The following is a 25,310-nucleotide window of genomic DNA, read 5'->3' as shown; positions in this document are numbered from 1 at the left end:
CACCAGCTCCGATTACAAACTATGGCATTTGATCGACAACAATCTCATCTCTGCACTCTTCTCAACCATTTCGCCTTTGATTGTTTCCTTTGTGCTTTCCTCCCCCGACGCTCACGAGATATGGTCGGTTCTTGAATGTCGATTGCAGCCCACGAACCGTTCTCAAAAGAACAAAAATTATCACTTCTTTTGCACTCATCATATTTATGTACAAACTATATATAATATATGTACACTCGCATATCAGAACAATTTTTTTCGTTCAAACTCTTGCACAAAATAATTTCTCCATACTTTGCTAACAAACTTGTTGATGGGATGTCATCCCCTTGCGCCTCGACAAATACACCATAGAACTGTCAACAGCAAACCCAATACATCGGAAAATTATTAGGTCCGGTCATCAGATGTAGAGATACGTCCGGATACTAATAAAATATTATTTTAAATTAAGTGCGTCAAAAGCGCAAGTAAAGTGCAGGTAAATCGCAGTCAAAGCGCACCTAAAGCGCAGTTAAAATACAGTGAAAGCGCAGTCGACGTGGCAAGTTTTAATTGGATGTCCGGACCTAATAATTTACCCAATACATGAGAAATACTAATGTGCTGCAAAACAGATCAAAATCAACCACAACAAAACATTTATGTTAGCAATAAACTGAGATAGAACTGAAAACTACCCACACAAAATTAATGACATGATTTACATAACATGCCGCAGGAGTAAGAAGCATAACACAGTTATAATAACAATTATTTATTTTAACTTCCCAAAGATGCCCCAATCCATATTAGTCGATGAAGCATACAACAACTTAAAAAAAAAAAGGAACTTTTAATACTCTTCCTTTCCAACAACTCCATAGACAGAGAAATGTCTGACCAAACTGCTGTAGGTAAAGCTAGCAGGCTTGGACTTCTTGAAGCCTGTTAGAAGAGGGTGAGCAACTGCTAGAAATTCTGAAGGTTGAAAAGAAGCAGGAAAGCCTTGAGACAATTTCGTTGCTCCTATCTTTAGAAACTTCATTGACAATGCTGTCATAACCTTCCAGATCTTCATATGTGATCAGAACCTCATCTCCTATTGTCGAACCGAGCTGCGAAAGCAGAGCTGGCCTAACTTTTGTTGGGCAATGGAGGGCAATCGCCTGACCTTCAGAGCAATCCTCGCTGGTGTTGTTATATCCTTGTATATCAGCTTCTGTTATCAGAATAGCATCACTTGATGGAGAGCATTTCAGTGTGCACCTCTGAAGTGCTGGAAACTCTGATTTGCGCCTTCCATATTCTTGAACAGCCTGTGAAAATTTCATTTTAGAATGTCTTCGCATTGGAAAGAAGTGTAAGAAGTGTTCTGGAGCTCCAGACATATTAAATGCTCGTCGGTGGGAGATGGTAACTTTAGGAGATGACAAGAAAAGGAGGAGCTGGAAGTGGCCGGCGGCGGTGGAGAATACCACAATTGTCTTTGCGATGGTGAGGGACAAGGACATCGGCAATCGCTAGTGGAGAAGGATTGCTAGTGGAGAAGGATTCTATGTGGAAGACAGGGAATTGGCGACTCGACATGATTTCTGACGGGCCTTAACGGAGTGGTAGAATTGAAGAAAAAGGAGGGTTTTAACAGGGAAAGTTTGGTAAGCTCTATATATCAGGGCCAGTGAAAACTAAGAAGCAGATGAACGTCTTTATAAATGAGCACATGCATGTTGATACACCAAGCTTTCCTTTTTTTTAAAGCAAAAAACTGGCACATGAAAATTAATGATAGAGTATCATATTTTGGCTTTGAAATATATGTTGAGTTGACTAATCGATTGGAAGCTTGGAACTCAAACAAGATTAATAAATGCTTTCCTCAACTAATGAGTTATTATTCAAGCCTGCATTAAACCAACTTTATTTTGGAAAAAAGTTGATTCTTTATCAAAAGTATGAATGAAGAATTAGAAGAGGACATCTGATTAGAAATATAAGAAATTTATATGATAATTATAAGAAAACTATTTTGTAAAACACTATAAATCAGTTATATCATAACAAAAAATTAAGTTGACTTGTACTTTGGCATGGCAACGAGTTCTTAGAGCAAAAATGCAATAGATGTTTACAGAGAAAATGAAAGAAATCTTCATACCTGCCACTGCGATGGAGCCAACAGCACTCGAGGCCTTCTTGATCGAACATGTTCTAACGCATCAGCGGGTGTCATGTTCTTATACTCTATCTATAAATCGGAGAGGTATAATTCATCGTAACCAAATAAAAAAACAAGAAAGATGAGGATATTTGCTTTTTTATTCAAAGAATTTCTATATATCAGCATTTACCAAACTAGGAACTTACCAAATAGCATAAAACAATAGTGGTACTACGTCCTCTTCCAGCCTTACAATGAACATATGTAATTCCGCCACAGGATGCATTCCCTAAAATGAGGGAGAAAGTTAATTAGCATAACTTGAGAATAATTATACTTCAAAGCGTATTCTGTTCTAGAACAAGTTAAGCCAGATGATAATATAGGGAAAAATAAATCCATAGCTCCAAATCAACAATAATAATGCCAGTTTTTTGACCCTAAGTCTACAGCACAGCATAAGCCTGATTCGCTTTTCCTTGATGAAAAGGTCCACCGTATTACTCATTCCCAGCATTCTTGTCAAAACCTAGGACGTGTACCGTAGACCTAGAGATTATTATGTGCGGTCGCCAGACGCAACTCTACATTCGGAGGCGAATCAGGTGCAGCCACGTCAGCGGTACCGAGCACGGTACCGAACAGTACCGAGCCGTGGTACCGAGCAGTACTGAGCTGCGGTACCGAGCAGGGGTGACGTGGCGCATTCTGGTTGATTTCCGGACGGCGTTCAACGTCGGCACAAAATAATTTTCCATAGGCCTGGAGGATTGATTAGATTGCTTCCACTATGAGAGGATAAAGGTTGGAATCACGATAACCACCTCTTAGAATGTAGAGGTAAGGCTGGTACATCAGCCCTTTTCATGACCAATGAAAATCTCATCTATTGGAGACTGTATACAATTTTTTCCATAAAAACCAAGTATCATGATTCTAACCACGTTGTCCATGACATTTCAGGAGCTGCAAGTCTGTCCAACTAAATAGAACAACTTCAAGAGTATAGTTGCAATCAACAATACATCTTCAATAAAACTTTAACCTTAGCAAATTGATTTTAACCACCTTGAAAACTACTAAAGGGATTAAGCAAAAATGCCTAATTTAGTCTCGGCAATATCCAAGATGCAATCCTTGTTGCAAATCTATTTTCATGACTTATGTTTTGATGATTGACAAACACTATTGATTCTCTTGGACTGCTGTTACTTCTAACTTTTCAGGAATCAAAGATCGGACGAACAAACGAAGCCAGTTCAAGATTGCGTAGGTTTAGGGATGAGTCCGTCTGTACTTTATTTTTTCTCTTCTTGAGTCTATTTGTAATGTTCAAAGAGACTGATGCTAAGCAACCCTACACACACACACTTGAGAGACTTAGAATTTTTGTTTTTACCCACATCGGCCAGGACGATATTTACATCGTCCTGGACGATCGGGCTTAAAACAGAAATCTAAACAAGGATTCTTAATTAAGGCAGCAGTCATTAACAGATCGTCCTGGACGATAAAGCTTTAAAACAGAAAGGAAGTTGCCCATAGAATTTAAGATTTCTATATTTTAATAATCGGCCAGGCGATCATTGATCGGCCGGAGTATATCACAAATTATGCCTTAATTGATCAGGAAATCAAAGGGAGTAGATTAAAGGATGACTGATACGATCATTATCGTACTGGCGATCGCAGAATCGGCCAGACGATCTATTCAAAAACTTAGGTCACTTTTAGACGATAGAAATCGGCCGCTCAATTCAGTGGCGATGCTCGCGACGATTTTCCTCTAATTTGAACTGATCGGTAGGGACGAATTTAGACACTCCTATGCAATGTGTGTTTCAAATCCCTGTAATCCTTTTGCATTCAGGGCCGCATGCTCTGGCCGATTCTTCTGAGATTTACTATCGGCCAGGACTATGATCCCATATCGGGCCTATTTGGACGATATTGTCGGCAACTTGCAATTAATGAACTCCTTTGAAGCTCTTCTATTTAAGAGCTCTTGTTCAACGTTTTGAACAATCTTTTGCTGGTGCCTTGACCTGAGAAGGCCTTGAGGTGAGAAAGAGAGAGAGGATCTTGTGAGGGGGAGCTTGTGAGGGGATTCACAAGGGCTTCAAGGATCGCTCTGCTTCTTCTTCGTCTAGAGTTTCTCGTCCGTGAAAGGGTCGGTAGAGGTAAGGAGTCAGCATCTGATTGTGGTTCTCTGCCAACTTCAGGAGGAAGAAAAAGGAGATAGGTTCTCTGCCTTGCCGGGGTTGCAAAAAGGAGGTTCTTTGTAAAGGCTTCTCCGCCTAGCTGTGGGTGCTAAAGGAGAGTCACGATTGTAGTGCAATACTTGGAGGGCGCCTCCGGGGAGTGGACGTAGGTCGAGTTGACCGAACCAATATAAATTTATGTGTTCTTATTTCTTGCTTCCGCACTTTAAATTCCCGCGCTTATTTTTTCTTGTGGTGTGATTTTGGTTTATTAGATTTTTTCTTCTTTGTGAAAAGAATTTTTAAAATATCAATTCACCCCCTCTTGGTTAGCTTGGGCCAGTTCTATAGGGCTTAACATCCCTAACGAACTTTCAATCCTGATCAAGTCATACTGACATTAATTTGTAGCAATGAAAGGGGACAAGAAAAGGACCTTTAACAAAACATTTGCCACATAATAGCCATAATAACTATAGAAACCAAATTAGAAATAGGTATTATTTTCTAATAAGTTTAACAAAACCAATAGCTGACAGCTATAACCCTACAATTGTTTTTGTAAGCAAACTAAATACAAATGAGTGAAAGAACTGACTGCAATATCATGATTGTTGACATACATGCATAGATTCTCAAAAGTGGTGAACCAACACAAGAATTGTAGATAAGAAAGTCATACATCAAACAGACATAAATTGGTTGACATGAATAATTGGAATGTTATCCAAAAAAAGTAATAATTTAGCTGACAACAAGAATAGTATCAGCAACATATAAACAACAACAACAACATCATCAATCCTTTATCCCACACTACGCGGGGTTGGCCACATGAATCTTTTTTTTTTTCTATTGTGTCATAATAAGAGTCAAATTACCATTTAAATCTAATAAAGAAAAGCAATTTCTAATATTTTCTAATCAAGTTTTTTTAGGACTTCCTCTACCTCTCTTAATATAGGCCAAATCTAATACATCTACTCTCATAATAGGATCATCAAACAACGACATTTTATATGACCTGACCAAACCATCTAACATGACTCTCTCTAATCTTATATGCCACTAGAGCTACTCTAATATTTTCACGTATATACTCGTTTCACATCCTATCGCTAAGAGCAAACCCACTCATCCAACTAAGCATCCTCATCTTTGCAACACTCAACTTAACTGTATGCTTCTCTTTTAATGACCAACATTCTGCGCCATACAACATTGCAGGTCTCACCACCATCTTTTAGAATTTTCCCTTAAGTTTGGGGCACTTTTATATCCCACAACAGGCCCTAATGCATTTCTACAATTCAACCATCCAATTTGAATCCTACTGATAATATCCCCATCTATTTCACCATCACTATAGACAATAGACCCGAGATATCTAAAACGTGTATTCTTATTAATGACTTGATCGCCCAAAGTCACAATCTCCTCACTAGATCTATTACTACTAAAATTACATTACATGTATTCGATTTTAAATCTACTCAAACGAAAACTTTTAGACTCTAAGGTTGACCTCCATAATTCAAGCTTACCTTTAACTCTCTCTCTAGTATTATAAACAACAAAAATATCATCAACAAAAAGCATACACCAGGTACATCCTCCTGCAAATTTCTAGTAAGAACATCCATAACTAAAGCAAAAAGATATGAGCTTAAAACTGGTCCTTGATGTAATCCAACTGAAATAAGAAAATACTTGGTCCAACCTCCTTGTGTTTGAACACAAGTAACAACTCTTGCATACATATACTTAATGACTTTGAGTATAAGTATTAGTGTATTACTAATCCCTTTCTTTTCTAAAACTCACCATAGCACTTATCTTGGAACTTTATCATAAGCTTTCTCTAAATCAAATAAATATCATATGTAGATCCTTCTTATTCTCCCTAAACTTCTCCATCAAACCTCTCAATACATGTATAGCTTCCATAGTAGACCTACCTGGCATGAATCGAAATTGATCTTGAGATAAAATAGTATCAAGAGTACTAGAAACATAAAGAAAGCAAAAATAGAAATTAGGCAGGAAGTACAACAAGGATCTGTAGTTACGCCAAAAAGATCAAGCTGCCAAAGGAATCAAAATAAAAAAAGGAAAGCATGTTTTCATTACATGATAATGAGTTCTGAAGTTTCATTGTTGGATTAATGCTTCCCCAAGCTACTTTTAGAAATATCTGGTCTCAAATAATACACAATAGCCAAAGCGTAAGAATGGACCATAGCCTTGAGTTGCACAATGTAATGGTTAAATGCATGCAATTGATTAGACACAATCTTTGGTTAATACCCACCACCACTAATCTTACATAGAGAAAGGCACCAGCATGGTAAACTCCAAGATTTCTAGTACTTTCAGCGTAGTTTACACACCAACCACTCGAATACAAGTGACACAAAAAACAGACAAGATTAAGTTACCCATAAACAAGGATACAAGAAAATTATAAGATAATAGCCCCTATTCCCATGCAAGCAACTTTCTTTCCCGATAAGAATTTCGTTAAGAGCTCTACAACATCAAAAGGTTGAAAAACCAAAAATGATGACACCTGAATATTAAAATTTACACAAGAAAAGTTAAATATTCACTCAGTTGTCAGTCAAAGAGCAGCTTCTTACTGTGAATGAAATCCACAGCCCTGGAGATATCTACAACTGAAGGAGCAAAAAGGTAATCTCTGGTGGGAATCACAAGATGATCAATTCCATGAGCCTGGAAGAAAAGATTACAATACATCTGTATCAATTGTGTAATCAAATGCAACATTTGCTTGGAAATGCAGAAGAGTATTCTAAACATGCAATAAGTAGTTGGAACAAACTCACTTTATAGAGAGAAGAAGGAACCAATGTCTCATATGGTTCATTCAGAGTGACAACACCACGAACTCCAAGCTGTTGTAAAAGAAGTACATCTTTTGGAAAAGGAACAGCACCAAGCAGCAGAAACTGAAACAAAAACCAAATTATAGAAAACAATACAAGGAGAATTCCAATATTTAACTCAGCTGAAATAGAATAAGAGGGAAAGTAGACAGAGAGTACTGCATAAAAAGAAAAAAAAAAACAGAAGATAAATTCTGGAAGAACAAAACAAAAAAATCTATGTGAATGCTCAAGTGTTTTCTCACTCTTTTGGTTTATGAAAGAATAAATAGATAAAGATTTTCATCAGGCTTAAAATAAAAATGTGATCCAAATCTAAGGAAACCAGTTGGAGAACTGCAATGGCTACACATTCCGCAAGAATGCATGCACTCCACGCAGATATAAACATAAAAAACAGCTCAAAAAATTTTCAACAATCCTCACTCAAAGGCTGTTTTGCATTCCAAACTGAAACCGAATAATCAATACAATGAGTTTTTTAGAACTTTGAAATTCAAGTAACACTTCATTGAACAATATCACCTCACAGCAAATTAGATGGCGTATCAAAATATAATTTTTGGCTTGCTATCTTAAACTTGGTTATTCGTATGAAAAAAAAAAAGAATTATGCCTTCGCAACAAAATTAAACTTTACTCGGTGCTCATCAAACTTAACACTTATTGAAACAATCATAATAATAGGTCCGTTAAAAAGAGGTTGAAATGAACAACAGCAACAGGCATATTTCCTTCGATTTTTTTTTATTATATAGAACTGAAGATATAGAACGCGGAGAAATCTTCAAGAATTGAAGGCCAAACGTTCTTTTCCACTGACAGCAAAAGTTTTTCAATAATTTGACAAAGCAACTTCCATCAGACCATCACTAATGATGGAAGTATACTTGATTTACACCAAACAATTACAAGGCATTTTCCAAAAAGTGGAGGAAAATTTTAACAGTAAACTTATGCGGATGAAGAAACTAATTGAGCATGATGTTGGTGAAGCACTAAACAGGTCAGAGACCCAATTAAAATACCAAAATTGTAGTTTCAGATGCAAAAATATGATCAATTTGCAGTCCACGTAATGAATGAACAAAGTGTCATAAAACCGCTTGATGATTGCAAGAACTTTATTAAAATGATAATTGAACAGATCTAGATCAAGACGTGAAAATAGGCTCCATTTTGCATAGAAATAGAATTTGAGCAGAGTTTGAGCTTAGTGTGGCTAGCTTAACTAAATTTGAATTGGCTTGAAAACTGTGCTATCTTAATTGTTTAATTATAAAAAAACTTTTAAACATTCTGATCAGTTGGAGATCAGTTGGAGAGTCACTAAACTAGTTGGAGCTTAATGATCCAAGACTGAGTTGACAGTACCTAATAGAGCTTCCATCAATCTAGGATGAAAGGGAAAGTTGCTTTTCCATTACTGGATCGGTAAGTGTAACCTTATTCTTGGATCTCCTAGGTTTTTTTAGGTAAGATTCTGTAGTGAGAATGGCTAGCAGACATGGTAAACCCTTGCAAACAACATATGAATCCATAGCAAGGGCTCAACCAAGGGGCATAATGAGAGACTTTGTGATCTGGGATTTGGTTGTGAGAAACTTCTGGAACCGGTGATAGCGCCTAGGTCAAAGAATTATGGATTTACAAAGTTGTATGTGTGTGTACCAATGTACTTGATCAGTTGATGTATAGCTAAACTCAACTCGATTAATACTCGCTCAAGTTAGTAATTGAATAAGTTCGAACATTTTTTACAAGTTCAGAGATTAATTGAACCAAACTTGAATACAGTTTGACTAATTATTTACCTTCAAAAACTTGTTTGCCGTTCAACAATTAACTATTAAAAAGTTTGATCTTAGGCCCAATCATGATTCATATATAGTTAGGCTTTTTTTTTCATACAAAAATTTTAATTATTTTTTTAATACTAATATATTATATATTTATTTCTTAGGCTTAATGATGCCTTGAATGCGTGTATTTTTATTCTTTCACTTTGAAAATATTGTACATAGCAATCTTATTTATTTTGAAAACAGTGAACTCACAGATCCAAAACTGCTCAAACTACAAGCAACTTGTGAAAACCCACTAAATGGCCTATTTTATTCTGCGCAGTCCTTGCATTTGCTTAAGCCCATTGAGTACATAATATGGATTGCTCTTGCTTTTGCCTGACTTGCATCAACGGGTTATTTTATCTGAAATGTCCGCCCTTTGTCTTTGTCTCCATCGCAATTAGTGGTTAAATTGTTTAGAAAATATGCACAAAACAGGCTCATATCATTAAATTATCAATACAAAAGGAGAAAGAGCATTTTGGCTGGAGAACAACTAAAATTGGATAAAATTGCCAAAGATAGATTGATTTTAGCTTTTGTTTTTGAATTATATTCAAGATATCACAGAGTTTTACTGCCTTCACTATTGAACATCATCTGCTTCCTTGCATGTCTAGCAAATGACTACGCCATTAGAAAGCAAACTAAGAAACAGTAATTTGCCACTATAAAAGTCCACACCACAATTAGAAACCATGACTAAGTATTGGTTTGTCCTAAAAAAACACAGGCGAACATTAAAGCTGAATTGAAAGCATATACTATCTTTCAAAAACATGACTAAACGCTTTATAGGCCTCAAAATTCAAAAAATAGTATAACTGAACGCTTAAGCTAAAAATAACCTAACAAGCACAATCACATGGTATCATCACCATTGGTGGAACTAAATGTCAGTGGAACTATGAAATTAGTGTGGAGAATTTTGTGCCAAAAGTATTCACAGTAGATGCTACCCAACAAAAAAGCATCAAAGACGCAAAAAAGCACACATCATGGTTGAAGTGAGCACAGAAATTAACAACCTTGTAAATTGAAAATAACTCTAAGCAAGAAAAGCTACGAATCTAAACTTCTACTATTAAATGATAAAGAGGCCAAAAAAAACTGCGATGAGAATTATAATAGCTCAGAAACCAGGGTCATAATTTCTCCCTTTTATTTGCATCGCAAGTTACATGAACTGATGAACGGACACAAAACTAATGGTTATTATACCGAATAGAGCAGATTGCAAGCTCAACTATTATATTAATAAAAAACAAATGCACTTACGCAGATCCAATGTTATGTAAGCTGAACCAAGGCCGTAAAACTCTCAATTTGAAATATTACAAATTTATAATACCAAGTAACATATTGACTAAAAGAATATCTCTTTAAGTAAAATTAGGAAATAAAGATAGGAATAAAATCACATGCGTGTCCATAAGAAAAAAACAGCAGAAGAGCCAAAATTAACCTTACATCGAAGAGAGCTCTCACAAATCAAAAATAAATATGGGCAATACCAATCATACATAGGAGAACATTAGCATAAGGAAGCGACTGAGAATCATAACAAAATTTATGAAACGAAGAACCACCTGATCAACTTCGTCCCACCAACGAAACTCTGCCTGAATCTTATTGCGGATGACGTTGTAGAGAAGAGTCGGGTAGAAAAGAACCCTCGCCCCCGCCCCAACCAGCACTCTCTTCGCGCAAATCGGCACAATCTCATTCTCATCACAGTTCTCCGACTTTCCCTCCTCCACTTCAGTGATCCTCATGATCGTAACAAATCCAAATCAAACGATGAAGAAAACAAACCTAGAAACCTCTTGAATCGTCGTCTAGCGTCCAATCCTTCAGAATCGAAACTCGAAATCGGACTTAAGCTCACACAAAGAGCCCTAGCAAGAAAATCATCATTCCAGAACCGGAATGGAAGCCGAGCACTTCAATATCGAGCTTTAAAGAAAACGTTTTCTTCCAGGATTTCTTCCTCGATGACCACTCGTCACCTTCCAACTTTCAAGCGTGCAAGGAAAACCAGGGAAGTCCACTTCCGGATTCCGTCGAGCGGGGCAAGCGAAATCATGGTGTCCCGCGGAACACCGTACTAAGTATTGGTGTGCCAAACCTTTTGAACTGATCATGGCCGTTGATTGGTTAATGGGCCATTTATCGGGTGGATGATTACTGGAAATCAAAATGGTCGCGCGGCTAAAATAACAGGGTTTGGTGCGGTATAGCCAAATTAAGCACTCAATAAATAGATGATACACATAAATATAATTAAGATTTTAAATAATTAAATCAATTTAAATAATTCTGAAAATTTAATATATAAATAAATATATTTAATCTATTGATACAGTGATATCTGAGCATATTTGCTAAATAACTCGTTAAAATTTTATCATAAAAAATTAAAATTTTAATTAAATATATAGTAAATAAAAAGTGACATTATTTTAAAACTGTCAATTATCATAATAAAAAATTAATCGGATAGTGGATTGTCAAGGGCCTATTTCTTCACGTTTGAAATTTGCGGGACGGTCGACTTCCCAAACCGGTTCAGGTGAACCGAAGTGGTTGAAAGACAAATGAAAAAAAGAAGAATATACTCGAGTTAATGTGTTCTCTCGCTTACAAACAAAAATATTTTTGAAGTAATCTCTGACTTTGTTCGATTTCATGCAGATATGATTAAATTCAAAATCAATGTGAGCAATTCAGTTGATTGTTCAACTCAGTAATTTTAATATGAATAAAAAAAAAAATTTGTTAATAATCTGTCATCCTCGATTTAAATTCCCGCTGACATATTGATTGATGAAAAATTTAAAAAAAAAAAAAATCTATGCATTACCGCATGTTTGAAATTTTCTAGCGGCATAGTGAGAATTTTAAATTTTAATTTTGCACAAACATTTGTGCACGCACAAATACAAAAAGTTTTTAACAGATAATTGTTGAAATTAAAAACAGTTTGATCTGCCCGTCTGTCGCTAGGTCTTGGAAGGGCGCTAAGTCAGGTGCGTAGCGAAGAAATACCCCTTTTACATGAAATTTTGAGAAGAAAAGAAAAAAAAACCATGTCGCTTGGTGGAGGCGAAGTAATTCTTTATATAGGTGAAGAATACAAAAATTCGCATTTTTCTCTAATTGAAGAAGACAATATTACAAAATATTGTTAGTTCAACCTAAGTATAGTAAAAAGTATTAGAAAAACAACGAAATATAATATACATCAGTGTATCTAAAACATGAGATCGTATCTAAAACATGTACTCTTATTAATGACTTGATCTCCCAAAGTCACAAATCACAATCCACTCACTACGTCTATTACGACTAAAGTTACACTCCATATATTCAGTTTTAGATCTACTCAAGCAAAATCATTTAGTCTCTAAGGTTGACCTCCATAATTCAAGTTTACCTTCAACTCTCTCTCTAATCTTGTCAACAAGAAGAATATCATCAGCAAAAAGCATACACCAATGTACATCCTCTTGCAAATATCTAGTAAGAACATCCATGACTAAAGCAAAAAGATATGGGCTTAAGGCTGATCCTTGAAGTAATCTAACTGAAATAGGAAAATACTTGGTCAAATCACCTTGTGTTTGAACACAAGTAATAGCTCACGCATACATATCTTTAATGATTTAAAGATAAGCGTTATTAACTTATTTCTTTTCAAGAACTCTCCATAGCACTTCTCTTGGAACTTTACCGGTTTCTCTAAATCAATAAACATCATATATAGATCCTCCTTATTCTCTCTATATTTTTGCATCAAACCTCTCAATAAATGTATGTCTTTTATAGTAGACTTGCCTAACATGAATCCAAATTGATTTTGAGAAACATTAGTATCACACCACAACCTACGCTTCATAACTCGCTCCTATAATTTTAAAGTATGACACATTAACTTAATTCCTCTATAATTTGCAAAATCTTGTGCATCACCTTATTTGGTGTGCCATGGAATTAGCATACTCATTCTCCACTATTCTGACACCCTTTTAGTCTTCTAAACAATGTTAAAAAGTTTAGTAAGTAAAAAAACTCCATCTCCCAAGCATTTCCACCCCTCTATTGGAATATCATTAGGTCCAATAGCTTTTCCATACTTCATTTTCTTTAAAGCCTCTCTAACTTCGATTTTACTAATATGCCAATAAAATAGAAATCTTTCTTTTCATTTAGGGTGCTAATGTCACTAAAGTCAATCATATTTTCACAATCATCATTGAAAAGTTTAGCAAAATATCTCATCCATTTTTCCCCCTTTTTCAGGGGTTTTTCACGTAAAAATTTTGGTGTCTTTAATGGATGACGGACCCTCTCTTTTTATATGATTGCGTGCCGAATTTTCGTACAACGCTAAGATATTAAACTTTATATTTCTCTACCGCCGCGAATACTCGAAGATGCAACAATATATAATTAAATATAAAAAAATTAAATAGATAAAAATAAATATTTTTAACTATAAGAGTAAAATTTTTCAAAAAATAAAAAATAAATATTTATAATATATAGTAAAATATATAAAAAACTAAATGGATAAAAAAATAAAAATTAAATATTATCAACTAAAAGATAAATATTATTCATATTATAAAAATTAATTAAAAAACTACTAAAAAAAAAGATGTTTTGCACTTTTGTTTTGTATAATGTATACGAAACCAAAGATAACTTTTTTACTTTGTATGTTTAGTCCTACATCACTTGTGAAGTTTAATTGGTTTGTATAGTTTATATAGCTTTTTACTTTTACTCATGTTAGGAGCTCATATGGAGTTGTTGAGCCATATGGGAATGTTGCAAGTAATACTTAATCATAGGCTTTAATATTTATTTAAGGATTTTAAAATAAATATATAATAATTATATTAATTGATTAAGTTTAAAATTCATTTAATATTAAATAATTTATTATTTAAATTAAAAAATTTGAACCTGCAGGTTTTAGAAAACCCGGGACCAATTCGTCGGTTCCCAGTTGAACCGGTGGTTCAAACTGGTTATAGCTGGTTTGAGCACATTCAGTTTTTAAGGTTGAATAGGATCGGCCTTCAGACCGATTCACTGTTGAACAGGTCAGACTGGCCAGTTCGGTTCGATTTTTTAAACTTTGGATAAAATAATAAAATTAAAATTAACAAAAAAATAAATAAATTAACATAAAAAGGTAAATGATATCTAAAGTTAGCAATAAGACAATTTAAGAAAAAATAATACTATTGTTGCTTGACTAGATCTAACAAAATGATTTATACGAACTATGAGTAATATAGAGATTTATGCAAGATGCAAAATCATCATCTATCACAAGGCTAGGTCATCTTTTAAGAACAAATAAATTCAATTTTTAGAATATTCTATAAATTTCAAATAAATTCAATGTTATGGCATACTTAGGCTTCGTTTGGTACAGCTTTCTTATTGCTTCATAAATAATTTTTTTAGTACAAATATTAAAAATTTTATACTGAAAAATCGCTTTAAGAAGCAGAAAGAAAATTGTCCCTAACGAAGCCTCCCAGTTTTACAAAACATTTACTTTGTAAAAAATATCTTAAAAGCAGGAAAAAATATTGATTTATAGTTCTCTCAAATGAATCCTTAATCAAACACATACTTCAAAATTTTAAACATCCTATAAAATAATTTTAAAGTATTTTTTTTATTTATAATCAATCTCCAACAAAACTAAACACACCGTCATCTCAAAAGAACACCGCAACTCTCTTATTTTCATCATGATAAATATCATATGCATCTCATATCTAATGTATTATAATAATATCTTTTTGAAATATGAGAAAATATTAACGAAATTATTTAATTTTTATAAATTTCTTTTTTGAAATATCTACATAAAAAAAAAAATCATAAACTTTTCTTAAGCGCATTTCAATCTTTTTCATTCAACACTAAAAGGTACTCTAAATACAAATATAACCAAACAACTCTTTTATTATTATATCATATAATTATCCATAAGATAATAATAATAATGCTTTTAATAGAAATAGATCTGAAGCCGCTGACATAAATGGTTCATTAATGGGGGCCACTGCACAAATACTTTTGTCATTATGGAGGAGATAATAATTATTTTTTATTTCAATTATGAAGAAAAATATTCCTTTATTATCCGATGCGGAAAACCGACAAGAGCACCAATAGATTTTGGCCAGGCCGCCGGCCACGGATGCATTATTGGCCTATGTCAGCAATCAGGAGATTCGGATTCTGAGCGCGTTCACACACAAATCTGGAGACATTATTAAGTGCCGATAGGGGTGTCAATTTCGGGTCACAGGTTGGGTTCGGGTCGAATCCGGAATTGATCCGGCACTATTCGGGTTCAGGTCGATTTTTCGGATCCGAACACGACCCTCTTTGGGTTCGGGTCAACCCGACCCGCTTCGGGTTCGGGTCAACCGGACCCAACCCGTTTAGGGTTTAGGGTCATGCGAAGGGTCCCGATCACGCGGACGGCTGAGTCGCGGACGCCAGTCACACGGACGCCGGTAGCGGTCGACGCCAGTCACGCGGACGACTGATGTCACGCGGACAAGAACGGTCATGCAGACACGTCGGTCACGTGAACGGTGGACGCCAGTCGCGGACGCGATGGCGGGATGCAACCTCGGGGCAGGCGGGCAGACTTCGGGCAGACGGATTTCGGGGTCATTCCCGGGTCAACCCGAACCCGACCCGGTTTTGTAAACGGGTCGGTTTTCTGGACCCGAACACGACCCGCTTCGGGTTTGGGTTGGGTTTACGATTCGGGTCCAATATTGATAGGTCTAAGTGCGGAGTTCAGAATTCGAATTAAGAGAACCGTTTGATTTTGTGACTATAAATAATAAAAGTGCATTAGTAAATAGTGAAGATAGTGGTGAACATTAACTATGTTTTTACTGATCACATTTACAAAATCGAACAATTCTCTAACTCCGGACTCCACATTTAATAATCTTTGGCGTCGTTCTTATTTTTTAGATTTAGGTTAATTCAGCAATTTCACACACATAACACATATGTAAGCGACAAACAAACCAATTAGTTAATAACCAAAGCTACTAACCAATAGGTGAAGACATCATTATTTTTATTTTCTAGTGGGTTCGATGAAACATAACTTTCAAATAATTAATCAAATCGATAGCGAAACTTGATGTAATATTCGAGTTTAAAGATTTTTCTTTTGAAATTTTGTTTTGATTATTTCTTTCATATCAAATGATTTATTCAAATCAGTATCGAGAAAAAAAAAATATTTAAAATGATTTGAATTTGAATCTTAAAAAAAAAAATTGAAGATATTTAAATAAAATTTGAGCCTAGGTCAATGAAGCACATTAAAGTAGGAATCATGACCGCGATATAAAGCTTCATGATGGGATTGTGAATTGGAGCGAGCGGGCATGAGAAATAGAGAGCTTGCGAATATGACCAATGAAATTGGGAGTTTGTGGTCAACATTAGCTTCTAGATGAAAATGATGTCGTAATAAGGATAGATTATTATGTGCGGACAACAGACGGTCTGGAGGCAAATCAAAGAGCCCCATGTCACCCGGTATACAGTAAAAGAGTGATGTGGCACGCTCTTATTCAATTCCAAATGTAATTTTTTTTTTGACAACTTTATAGCTATTTTGTTTATCAGACAACAAATATAATTTTATTTGACAACTACATTTTTGCTACTTTTCAAAAAAATTTACAATAGAAAGCTGCTTTCTTCAACAATAATGGTAAAATTGCTTTCTTCACAGTAATTTCATAGCCAACTTTATAAAACACTGCAGCCCATCCCAATAAATCACTAAAAATCTGCTTGCGAAGGACTTCAGTGAGCATTCCAAAATGCACAAGAGAGTCATAATTTAGCTCAAAATGAACTTTTGGGCATATTCTGTCGCGAAATAAAACTATATGGACGTATTTATTCAATTTTGGACATTATAGGTAATATAAATTCAAATTTCCCAGCTAATGTCGTCGTTAAGTTTTCATTGCTGCTTTTAGCTTATGCTTTGACCGTCTAATTGAATATATTCGTAAAGATTAATGTGAACAGTTTGAATTCTCATAAGATAATAACTAAAATCACTTGCATGTCATAAAAAAATATGATAAGGTTTGATCTGTCATCATCTTGAATGAATCATCGCTTCACATAACATGCAAAAGTGATCTCATGAATTATGAAAATATAACAAATATGATCATGTGAAGTTACATGACTAAATAAATAATATCTTGAATTATACTAGAGTTTTATGTATAATAACCGTGGCATGAATCAAATTTATTTTGACAATGTTCATAGTTAGAGTTGCGTGTCGGAACATTCACAATGGTAGAGAGATATAGGATTTATCGATCTAGTTTTGTATGAAAGATCTAGAACATATGTAGATAAGAGAGATGGTGCAATAGTCATAAAAGACACCGAGATTTTTATGTCAAAATCCTTATAATGGGGAAAACTATAGGGTTTTGCCTAGTAAAAAAGATTCAACTGGTGTTTGTTATTGATTACAAAGGATGCCTTTCCTCAGGAGGAGGCGTTTGACATAACGTGTAAATATGCATCATGTAGAACCTGTTATATGGTTAGAGTTGGAAAGAATCTTATGGCATGAGAATTCTTCTCATAAGAATGTTGACCTGTTTGTTTGGTAGGTAGGATCGTGGTCGGGCGACGATGGCCACAAGGACTGTAGTCTAACGACAGAGGTTGAAGGGTACGTAGTCGAGCAATTGAGGTCATAAGGACAATAGTCAAGTGATAGGGGTTGGATGGACCGTAGTCGGTAGACGACAGAGATTGGAGGGACCGTTATGGTGACAGAAGTCGGAGGGATTGTTTTCGAGCTGCGAAGGTTGGAGGGATCATAGTCGACGGGCGAGTGCGGCTAGAAATATTATAGTATGGAGACTAAGGTCGGAGGGACCGTAGTCAGCGGGCAACGGAGGTTGGAGGGACTGTAGTCGACAAGCGATGGAGGTAGGAGGGATCATAGTCGGTAGGTATTGTGGTTGGAGGGACCAAAGTCGGGCGATGGAGGTCTAAGGGACCGTAGTCATACGTCTGAGGTTGAGGAGACCTTTGTTAGGTGACAGAAGTCACAGGGGCCATAGTCGGGCAACAGAGGTCAGAGGGGTTATAGTCGGTGGACAACTATGGTTGGAGGGATCATAATTTACGGGTAATTATGGTTGGAAAGATCGTAGTTGGTAGGTGAATGTGATTAGAGAGATTGTAGTTGGTCAATATAGGTTAACATGACTGTTAAAGAGTGATAGAGGTGTGTGTGTGTGTGTGTGGGGGGGGGGGGGGGGGGGGGGGGATTGGTTTTTTTTAAACTTTTTGATAGAGTCAGATGGATCCTAGTTAGCGGGCAACTATAGTCAGAGGGACCACATTCATGTGATGGACATCAGATGAACGATAATCGAACAACTAAGATTGAAGGGAAAGTAGTCAGTGGGTGAAGAAGTTAAAGTGGAGACCCAATGATGGCGGCCGAATGGATGTCCAACGACGATGTTCGGGCGAAGGTCCAACAGTAGTTCCTTGGCAGCAAGGGTTCACCGGCTGTGTTACATGGGTGGAACTCTGGGATTTTTCAAGCCTTAGAACTCTCTTGAGTCTCTAGTCTAAGGTCCAAGTCTTCTCGTTCTTAGGGTTCAACTCATGTAGAGAGTAGGGGTTTATTTATGAATTTTTAGAGTGACATGCTCCGTGAAATCCAAGGTAAATTTGGAGTGCTCTATCGGATGACCCATACTGATTTCCTCGATCATGGAGCGTTTGTTCATCATTTAAGTGCCTTAATGATGTCTGACTTAAGTGATCTTGGACTCATTCGATTCATCTCATTGAGCCACTCGATTCGACTATAAACATGTCATATTTGGATATCATTTGGTCATCCAATTAATACTTTGGGGCTTTGAAATATACTTCAGTCCCTTGATTTGGGCCAATTTTGGCTCGAATTAGACCGATTTTGATGTTGTTAGATTCATCTCATCAAATCATTCAATTTGACTATAAGTTTGCTTAATTTTAAAAGTTTTCAAATTGAATATGCCTCAAGATTCGTATTTGATCAATATGATTCTTGCTGACGTATCAATTATAAAAGATTAAATACATTGACGCATTTCCACTTAAAATTATTAGACAATAGAATAAAAGATAAATTCATGTGAAATTATAGAGAATCCTATCATTCAAGGATGAAGAATCCTAAAAAGCATACTCTCCTAAACCCCCAACAAAAGCTTCCTATGATTTCTCCTATTCTTTCCTTCTACTCTCCCAACAGACAAATCTTTTTTTTACTCTTTTTAAAATGCCATAGAACATGAATAATCAGTAGCCCAAAAGGGTTAAATAAAAACTAACTTCAAAGTTCACACTATAGAATCCCCTCTAACAAAAAATTCATCTTCTTTCCACACAACTATGAGGTTGATAAAATCATTAAGAAATATTTTATAGTAAGCTCACTTCAATATGCTAAATATGAGCATAAATTGAACAAACAATTATGTAATCTCACTTCAAATTTTAATGGTCGGTCATAATTGTTAATCCCATGAGCCAAAATAACTCCTATATAATGTTAGTTCTATGTTGAATCTGATTGTGTCCATCTATCGCATTGTGTTGTTAACTTAAACCTTAATTTCATCGGGTGAGAAATATTTTTTTCCCGTATAGTCGAACAACATCATAGCCCTGCACATTAGAGCACTGGATCGATGTATACTTTTGTGATGAAGTGTCATAGATTAATTATTACACGGCGGTGTTACAATCTTAACTTAGAGACAGAGAGCGAAACGCTGTAACACTCTAGAACCTGAGCCGCAACATTACAAGTTGGGCTAGGAGAGAGAGTAAAGAGCTACAACAGTCCAAACCCTGGAACTGCACGCTGCGAGCCAAGCTAGCCAATTTCTTTCTATTTTTTCGTGTTTAACTACTCATATTATAGACGTGTATCTTTTTGTTAGTTCTGAGATAAACAATGTGAAGAAGTGATGAGAGACAATGAGGGATTATAAGAAGAGATATTTGTACAGTTTTTTTCAATTTTCATAGTAAATTTCTTAGTGTAGTGTAGCTCCACGATTTTTTTTTTTTAAGATTTTTCCAAGTTAAATCATGACGTTCTTTTCGGCTGGTTTCTTTTAATGTATGTTTCGTTGCATGCTTTACTTCCCAACATATCGATCTCTCATCAGTTATTTAATAATAATAAATCTCATGTGCCATTATTTGATAATTTGTTGAGTATTTTCTCTCTTGTTAATTAATTATCAACAACCACAGAGAAAATTATCGCAATCTCACCAAGCTAGCATAAAGCCTTTCGTACTTAATTGAAGATGAGCTGAAGATATAAATTAAATAGAGTCCAGTTTAATGATTATCCAATATTATTTTAGTTTAGACATTGCACCCTACAGAACTAGACCAGATTCAAAGTATCAATCAACAAAATTTATTTTATCCCAAAAATTATCTGAATTTATAACTTCACCTATTCATAGAATTTTTTTTCTTTAATTAACAAAGAAATTCTGCTCAGATAACCTCTTAAAGCTTACTTCATGGCTGCTGCTGTTATATACTCCTTTCTTGTTTTCTCATCATCAAGTTCATACTGACTAATAATATTTTTGCAATAAGCCACCGTTATAAATCTTTTTTTTTTTTTTTTACCGTTATAAATTCTTATTTTTCAGTCATTCCTATTCCTATAATAAGGATACAATGAAGTTATAAATTAAGATTAAAGTTTCATTTGGGACAATTTTTTTATTGCTTTCTACAACAACTTTCTAATACAAAAAAAAAAGTACTAAAAAACTGCTTCAGAAAGCAGTAAGAAAGCTGTCTCAAACAAAACCTAAGATTTCGTTTGAGATAGCTTTCTTATTTCTTTATAAAGTGACTTTTTAGTATAAAAATTACTTGAATAATAAATTTTTGTACTTAAAAACTAGTTTAAAAAGATGTAAAAAAATTATCACAAACGAAGTCTAAGGCTTAATGTGGAATAACTTCCTTATTAATTCTTAAAACAGCTTTTAGTAAAAAAATTAAAACTTTTGTAAAAATAAGTTTATTTAAGAAGCATTTAAAAAGCTATCCCAAACATAGTCTAAAATTAGTTCAAGAACTTATCAAATCAATGATAACACTTCCCACAGTGGACGTGTTGAATTTACAGATGAAAAAGTGAGTTTCCACTAATTAGGCATTATCTTCTATTGTAATACGCATTCTATTATAAGACACAGTAACCCTTTTAAAGTGTGTGCATATATAAGAAAGAGAGAGGGGGGAAAATTATTACGTCCGGTGTCCGGATTCGTCCGGATTCCAATCCAGACGCTCCACGTCATCCAAATATACTGGGACCCAATGTATTCAGGTGACGTGGAGCGTCTGGATTGGGTGTCCGGACGTAATAATTCGCTGAGAGAGTGAGACATGCCAGATCAAGGACCAATCCAATACAGCCAATCCAACAAGATATTGTTTCTGAGAAACAATGGGGATCAGGACCTGTACCACTTAAACATGCAGATCGAGCCAAGGCGCATCAAGACTACTGTACATTTTGATGACAAGTTCTAACAAGCCTTTTGTAAAAGCACCACTATATATGGTCTTCCATCCTGAGATCTGAGTTTTCAAAGTAAAACAAAATGTTCACTGAATCATAAGCCTGCATAATGTGTTTCCTTACAACAAGCTCATCTGAATAATATGAAATGATTGCATTCTGTAGCTCAACTAATATTGAAGTTTCCATTTGTATGTTCGCTAAAAAGTTTGACTTTTAATCATTTAAGGATAGAGTAAATTGAATTGGACTAGCTTATAGTTTAGGCCTCGTTTTGGACAGCTTAATAATGCCGTTTTCGTTTCGAAACGGTAAAAATATTTTGGGTTACTGTTTGGAAGCCTATTTTTTGCAAAATTGTATTTTTTAGACCCTCATTATCTTACCGATTTGCAAAACTTTTCTTTTTTCTTTCGCCGAGTAAAAGTCTTTTTTGGAACAACTATTCTCATCGAGAAGGGAGTTTTGCCACCAAACGAGGCCTTAGTAAGAGCACTTGTTTAGATAATCAACTAAATACAAATCAAGTATTTCAGATAAACTCGGTTCTTCTGAAAAAAATTAACAGAGTTTCAAGAAGTCCAACAAATTAAAAAAATCTACAATTAAAACAACTGCTTACCACCAACACTAAGTCATTAGTCTCAATACCTCACATTTGATATCACAAGTTTTGGAATCATAAACTGATAGTTGCATTTCTGAAATGACAGTAAAATGCTAGTTAATCTTTATACATAATAAATATATCCTGAATTCTCAAGGGCCTTTGATTCTATAGTTTTAAAGGGAAATTAGTCATAACACATAGCCAATCGAAAACATACGGAGTGTTGAAATGTAAAAATCAAACATCGAGAAAATGAATTTTTTATCAAACATAGTGATGCAACATACAAGAAAATGGGTTGACCCACAAAATGTGCATTAATTAAGCTCTTACAAGTGATAAATACCAAAAAGAATGTCATTAGTACTCTGCATTATTATTTTTATTGCTTAATTTGCCTATTAGCACTTATGCTCTTACTCTTATATTGAGTTATCCAATTAACATGAAATTTATAATTATTTTTTATCTACTCTTTGCCATGGGTGTCTCATTAATACATTATAATCACTCCCTTATTAACAAATAAGAAAGATAATTTAAATTATAAATGAGTATTACTACCATATGATCTAAGATAGTTTTACTACTACAATATTGTTCTATCATTAGTGAGAGTCATTATTGCTGTATTAATATAATCCTTTGATGCTCATACAATAATAGACAAGCGAAAAAAAAAAACATCAAATTTCCCCCTCATTTTCCATTAAAGCTCCCTCACATAACTCATTTCAATGAAAGCACAACAATTATAGCAAAAACCGTGCAGCTACCTCTACCACAGAGATGAGAGCACCCAATGCTATTGTTCCATAATAACAGGAATACCTTCCACATGTTAAGCAAACATAAAAAATGTTGATTTCATGCATGCATTCACGTGATCTGATGATTAGTTCCGTTCTGTCTCCAGATCTCTTCCATTTCACGTTAAAATCCCATTCCATGGCGATCTTTCTACGCTTGACCTCCACTTTTCTTCCTCCTTCTTCTGCTTGTAAAAGAAAAAGAAAAAAGGGAGTAATGTTATCCCTCCACCTGTTCCTTCTTCTTCTCCTCTCCACCTGCCTCTGTACTTACTCTAACACTTCAGATAAAGCTGTTGATACGCTGCTTCGTCTTCTGCCGCAAGAGGAAGGGCTGAGCTCCGGCGATCTCGGCGACGATCCGAACGAGGCATACTGCGAAAGCTGGCGCCTTTCAGTGGAGACGAACAATGCCGGGAACTGGAAGAAGATCTCTGCCCGGTGCTCGAGCTTGGTAGAGGCGTACGTTAGAGGGGCTCAGTACGCGCTGGACTCCAAAGTGGTGGCGCGGTTTGCGCAGGCCTACGCTAAGAATATCCAGATCGCCGGCGACGGCATGGATGCCTGGATTTTCGATGTTGACGAGACCCTAATTTCCAACATTCACCACTACTTCGTTCATGGCGCTTACAGGTATATACAGGAAATTAAGAAAAAACAAATCAGCTCTTAACCATTTTGTTAGCAATTAAGAAGCTAAACGTTGCTGTTATTATAAAAAAATTAGATGGAAGAAGGCCACAAATGACACAGGTCGGGAGCAGTGGGCGGCTTCCACAAAGTCGCCAGCTTTGCCGTGGAGTTTGTGGCTGTACAAAAAGCTACAGGGAATGGGGTTTCAGTTAATCCTCTTGACTGGTCGAAAGGAAACCCACCGCAACTCCACTGAGCAAAACCTACTCGCTGTTGGGTATCACTCGTGGGAAAAGCTCATTCTAAGGTAACTTGTTCTAATTAAGGAGATGTTTGGTTGGAAGTAAATTAGGTGTAAAGTATTTATTTTTGCATGAGTTTTAAAAATATTGGTGTTTAATTGGATGAAAATGGAATGTAATGTAAAATACTATTCTAATTTTGAGCGAAAATCTTTATCGTCGAAACCAAACATCCGTTCTCACCACTTGCTTCTACGAACCGCCTATCAGCTATCGTCACTCCTTACCATCGACCACCATCACTATTGTAGCTGAACCACCCTTTAGCAACCCCCACTGCCAGCCACCAATGTTTCCCATCACTAGCCATTGCACCCTACCCCTCATTAGCCAATGCACATACCCTTCCACTGCCAACAATCTCCTCCACCACTCGTTGTCAGGGTCCCACATGCTAACTACTGTTAGCGGTGTCCTTAGGCCACCTCTGCCACTGGTGACCAGCGCTTATCATCACCAGCCTTCGACCACCACCAATGCTAGCTAGTTTCGGCCACCAATCAACACACTCTTTGAACTTTCTTTTACATTGCATTTCTTTTTCTGATAACCAAATAACCCTTAAATTGAAGAAATGAATATTGGATATTTATTTGTGCAATTATATGCATGCTATCATGCTAATCATCATATGATATATATGTTTAAGCAGAGGTAATTTGGATTCGGGCAAGAGAGCTATGACCTATAAATCAGAGAAAAGGGCTGAGTTGGTGGCTCAAGGCTATAGAATCCATGGCAGCTCAGGGGACCAGTGGAGCGACCTTATGGGTGAACCAATGGCCAAGCGATCTTTCAAAGTTCCAAATCCAATGTATCACATACCATAATGGCATATATCAATCACATTTCTTAAATTGTATTATGTAATAGTTTTCCTTAATGGCATCCATGCATGCATGTTAAGTGTTTTATGTCATGCCTTCATAGTAGACTGAACATTCATCGTAGGATGTGATAAATGCAATCTTTCTAATTTTGGTGCCAATATTATATGTTAGGCCGTGCAATGCATATATATATTATGATCATAATATTATATGCTTGATATTTTTTTATGTATCATTGCATCATCATTTCATAACATTAGCTAGAATGAATTTCAACTTGCTTAACTTTTGGGTTATATGTCATTGTTATATTTTTCAAAATATTTTTAAAGCTTCATTTGGGACGG

The 25,310-nt window shown here is 35.6% G+C and overlaps 2 protein-coding genes across 2 annotated transcripts; one reads left to right on the top strand and one right to left on the bottom strand.

Moving 5' to 3' along the window:
• Window positions 1-659: 659 nt before the first annotated feature.
• On the bottom strand, window positions 660-11,176 carry LOC110101949 (putative dual specificity protein phosphatase DSP8). Its single transcript, XM_020830059.2, has 6 exons — window positions 10,684-11,176; window positions 7,188-7,310; window positions 6,981-7,074; window positions 2,347-2,429; window positions 2,138-2,227; window positions 660-1,298 (listed from the first exon to the last, which is right to left on the bottom strand). The coding sequence occupies exons 1-6, from the start codon at window positions 10,867-10,869 to the stop codon at window positions 903-905; spliced, it is 972 nt and encodes a 323-aa protein (XP_020685718.1). The 5' UTR covers window positions 10,870-11,176; the 3' UTR covers window positions 660-902.
• Window positions 11,177-23,262: 12,086 nt separating this feature from the next.
• Window positions 23,263-24,963, top strand: LOC110101802 (acid phosphatase 1-like). The gene is made up of 3 exons (XM_020829869.2): window positions 23,263-23,814; window positions 23,936-24,138; window positions 24,786-24,963. The coding sequence occupies exons 1-3, from the start codon at window positions 23,263-23,265 to the stop codon at window positions 24,961-24,963; spliced, it is 933 nt and encodes a 310-aa protein (XP_020685528.2).
• Window positions 24,964-25,310: the final 347 nt, after the last annotated feature.

This window comes from Dendrobium catenatum, unplaced genomic scaffold, assembly GCF_001605985.2.
Source record: "Dendrobium catenatum unplaced genomic scaffold, ASM160598v2 fragScaff_scaffold_414, whole genome shotgun sequence".
Taxonomy (NCBI): domain Eukaryota; kingdom Viridiplantae; phylum Streptophyta; class Magnoliopsida; order Asparagales; family Orchidaceae; genus Dendrobium; species Dendrobium catenatum.
Note: the sequence above shows the minus strand (reverse complement) of the source record. Positions and strands in the feature narration are given on the sequence as shown.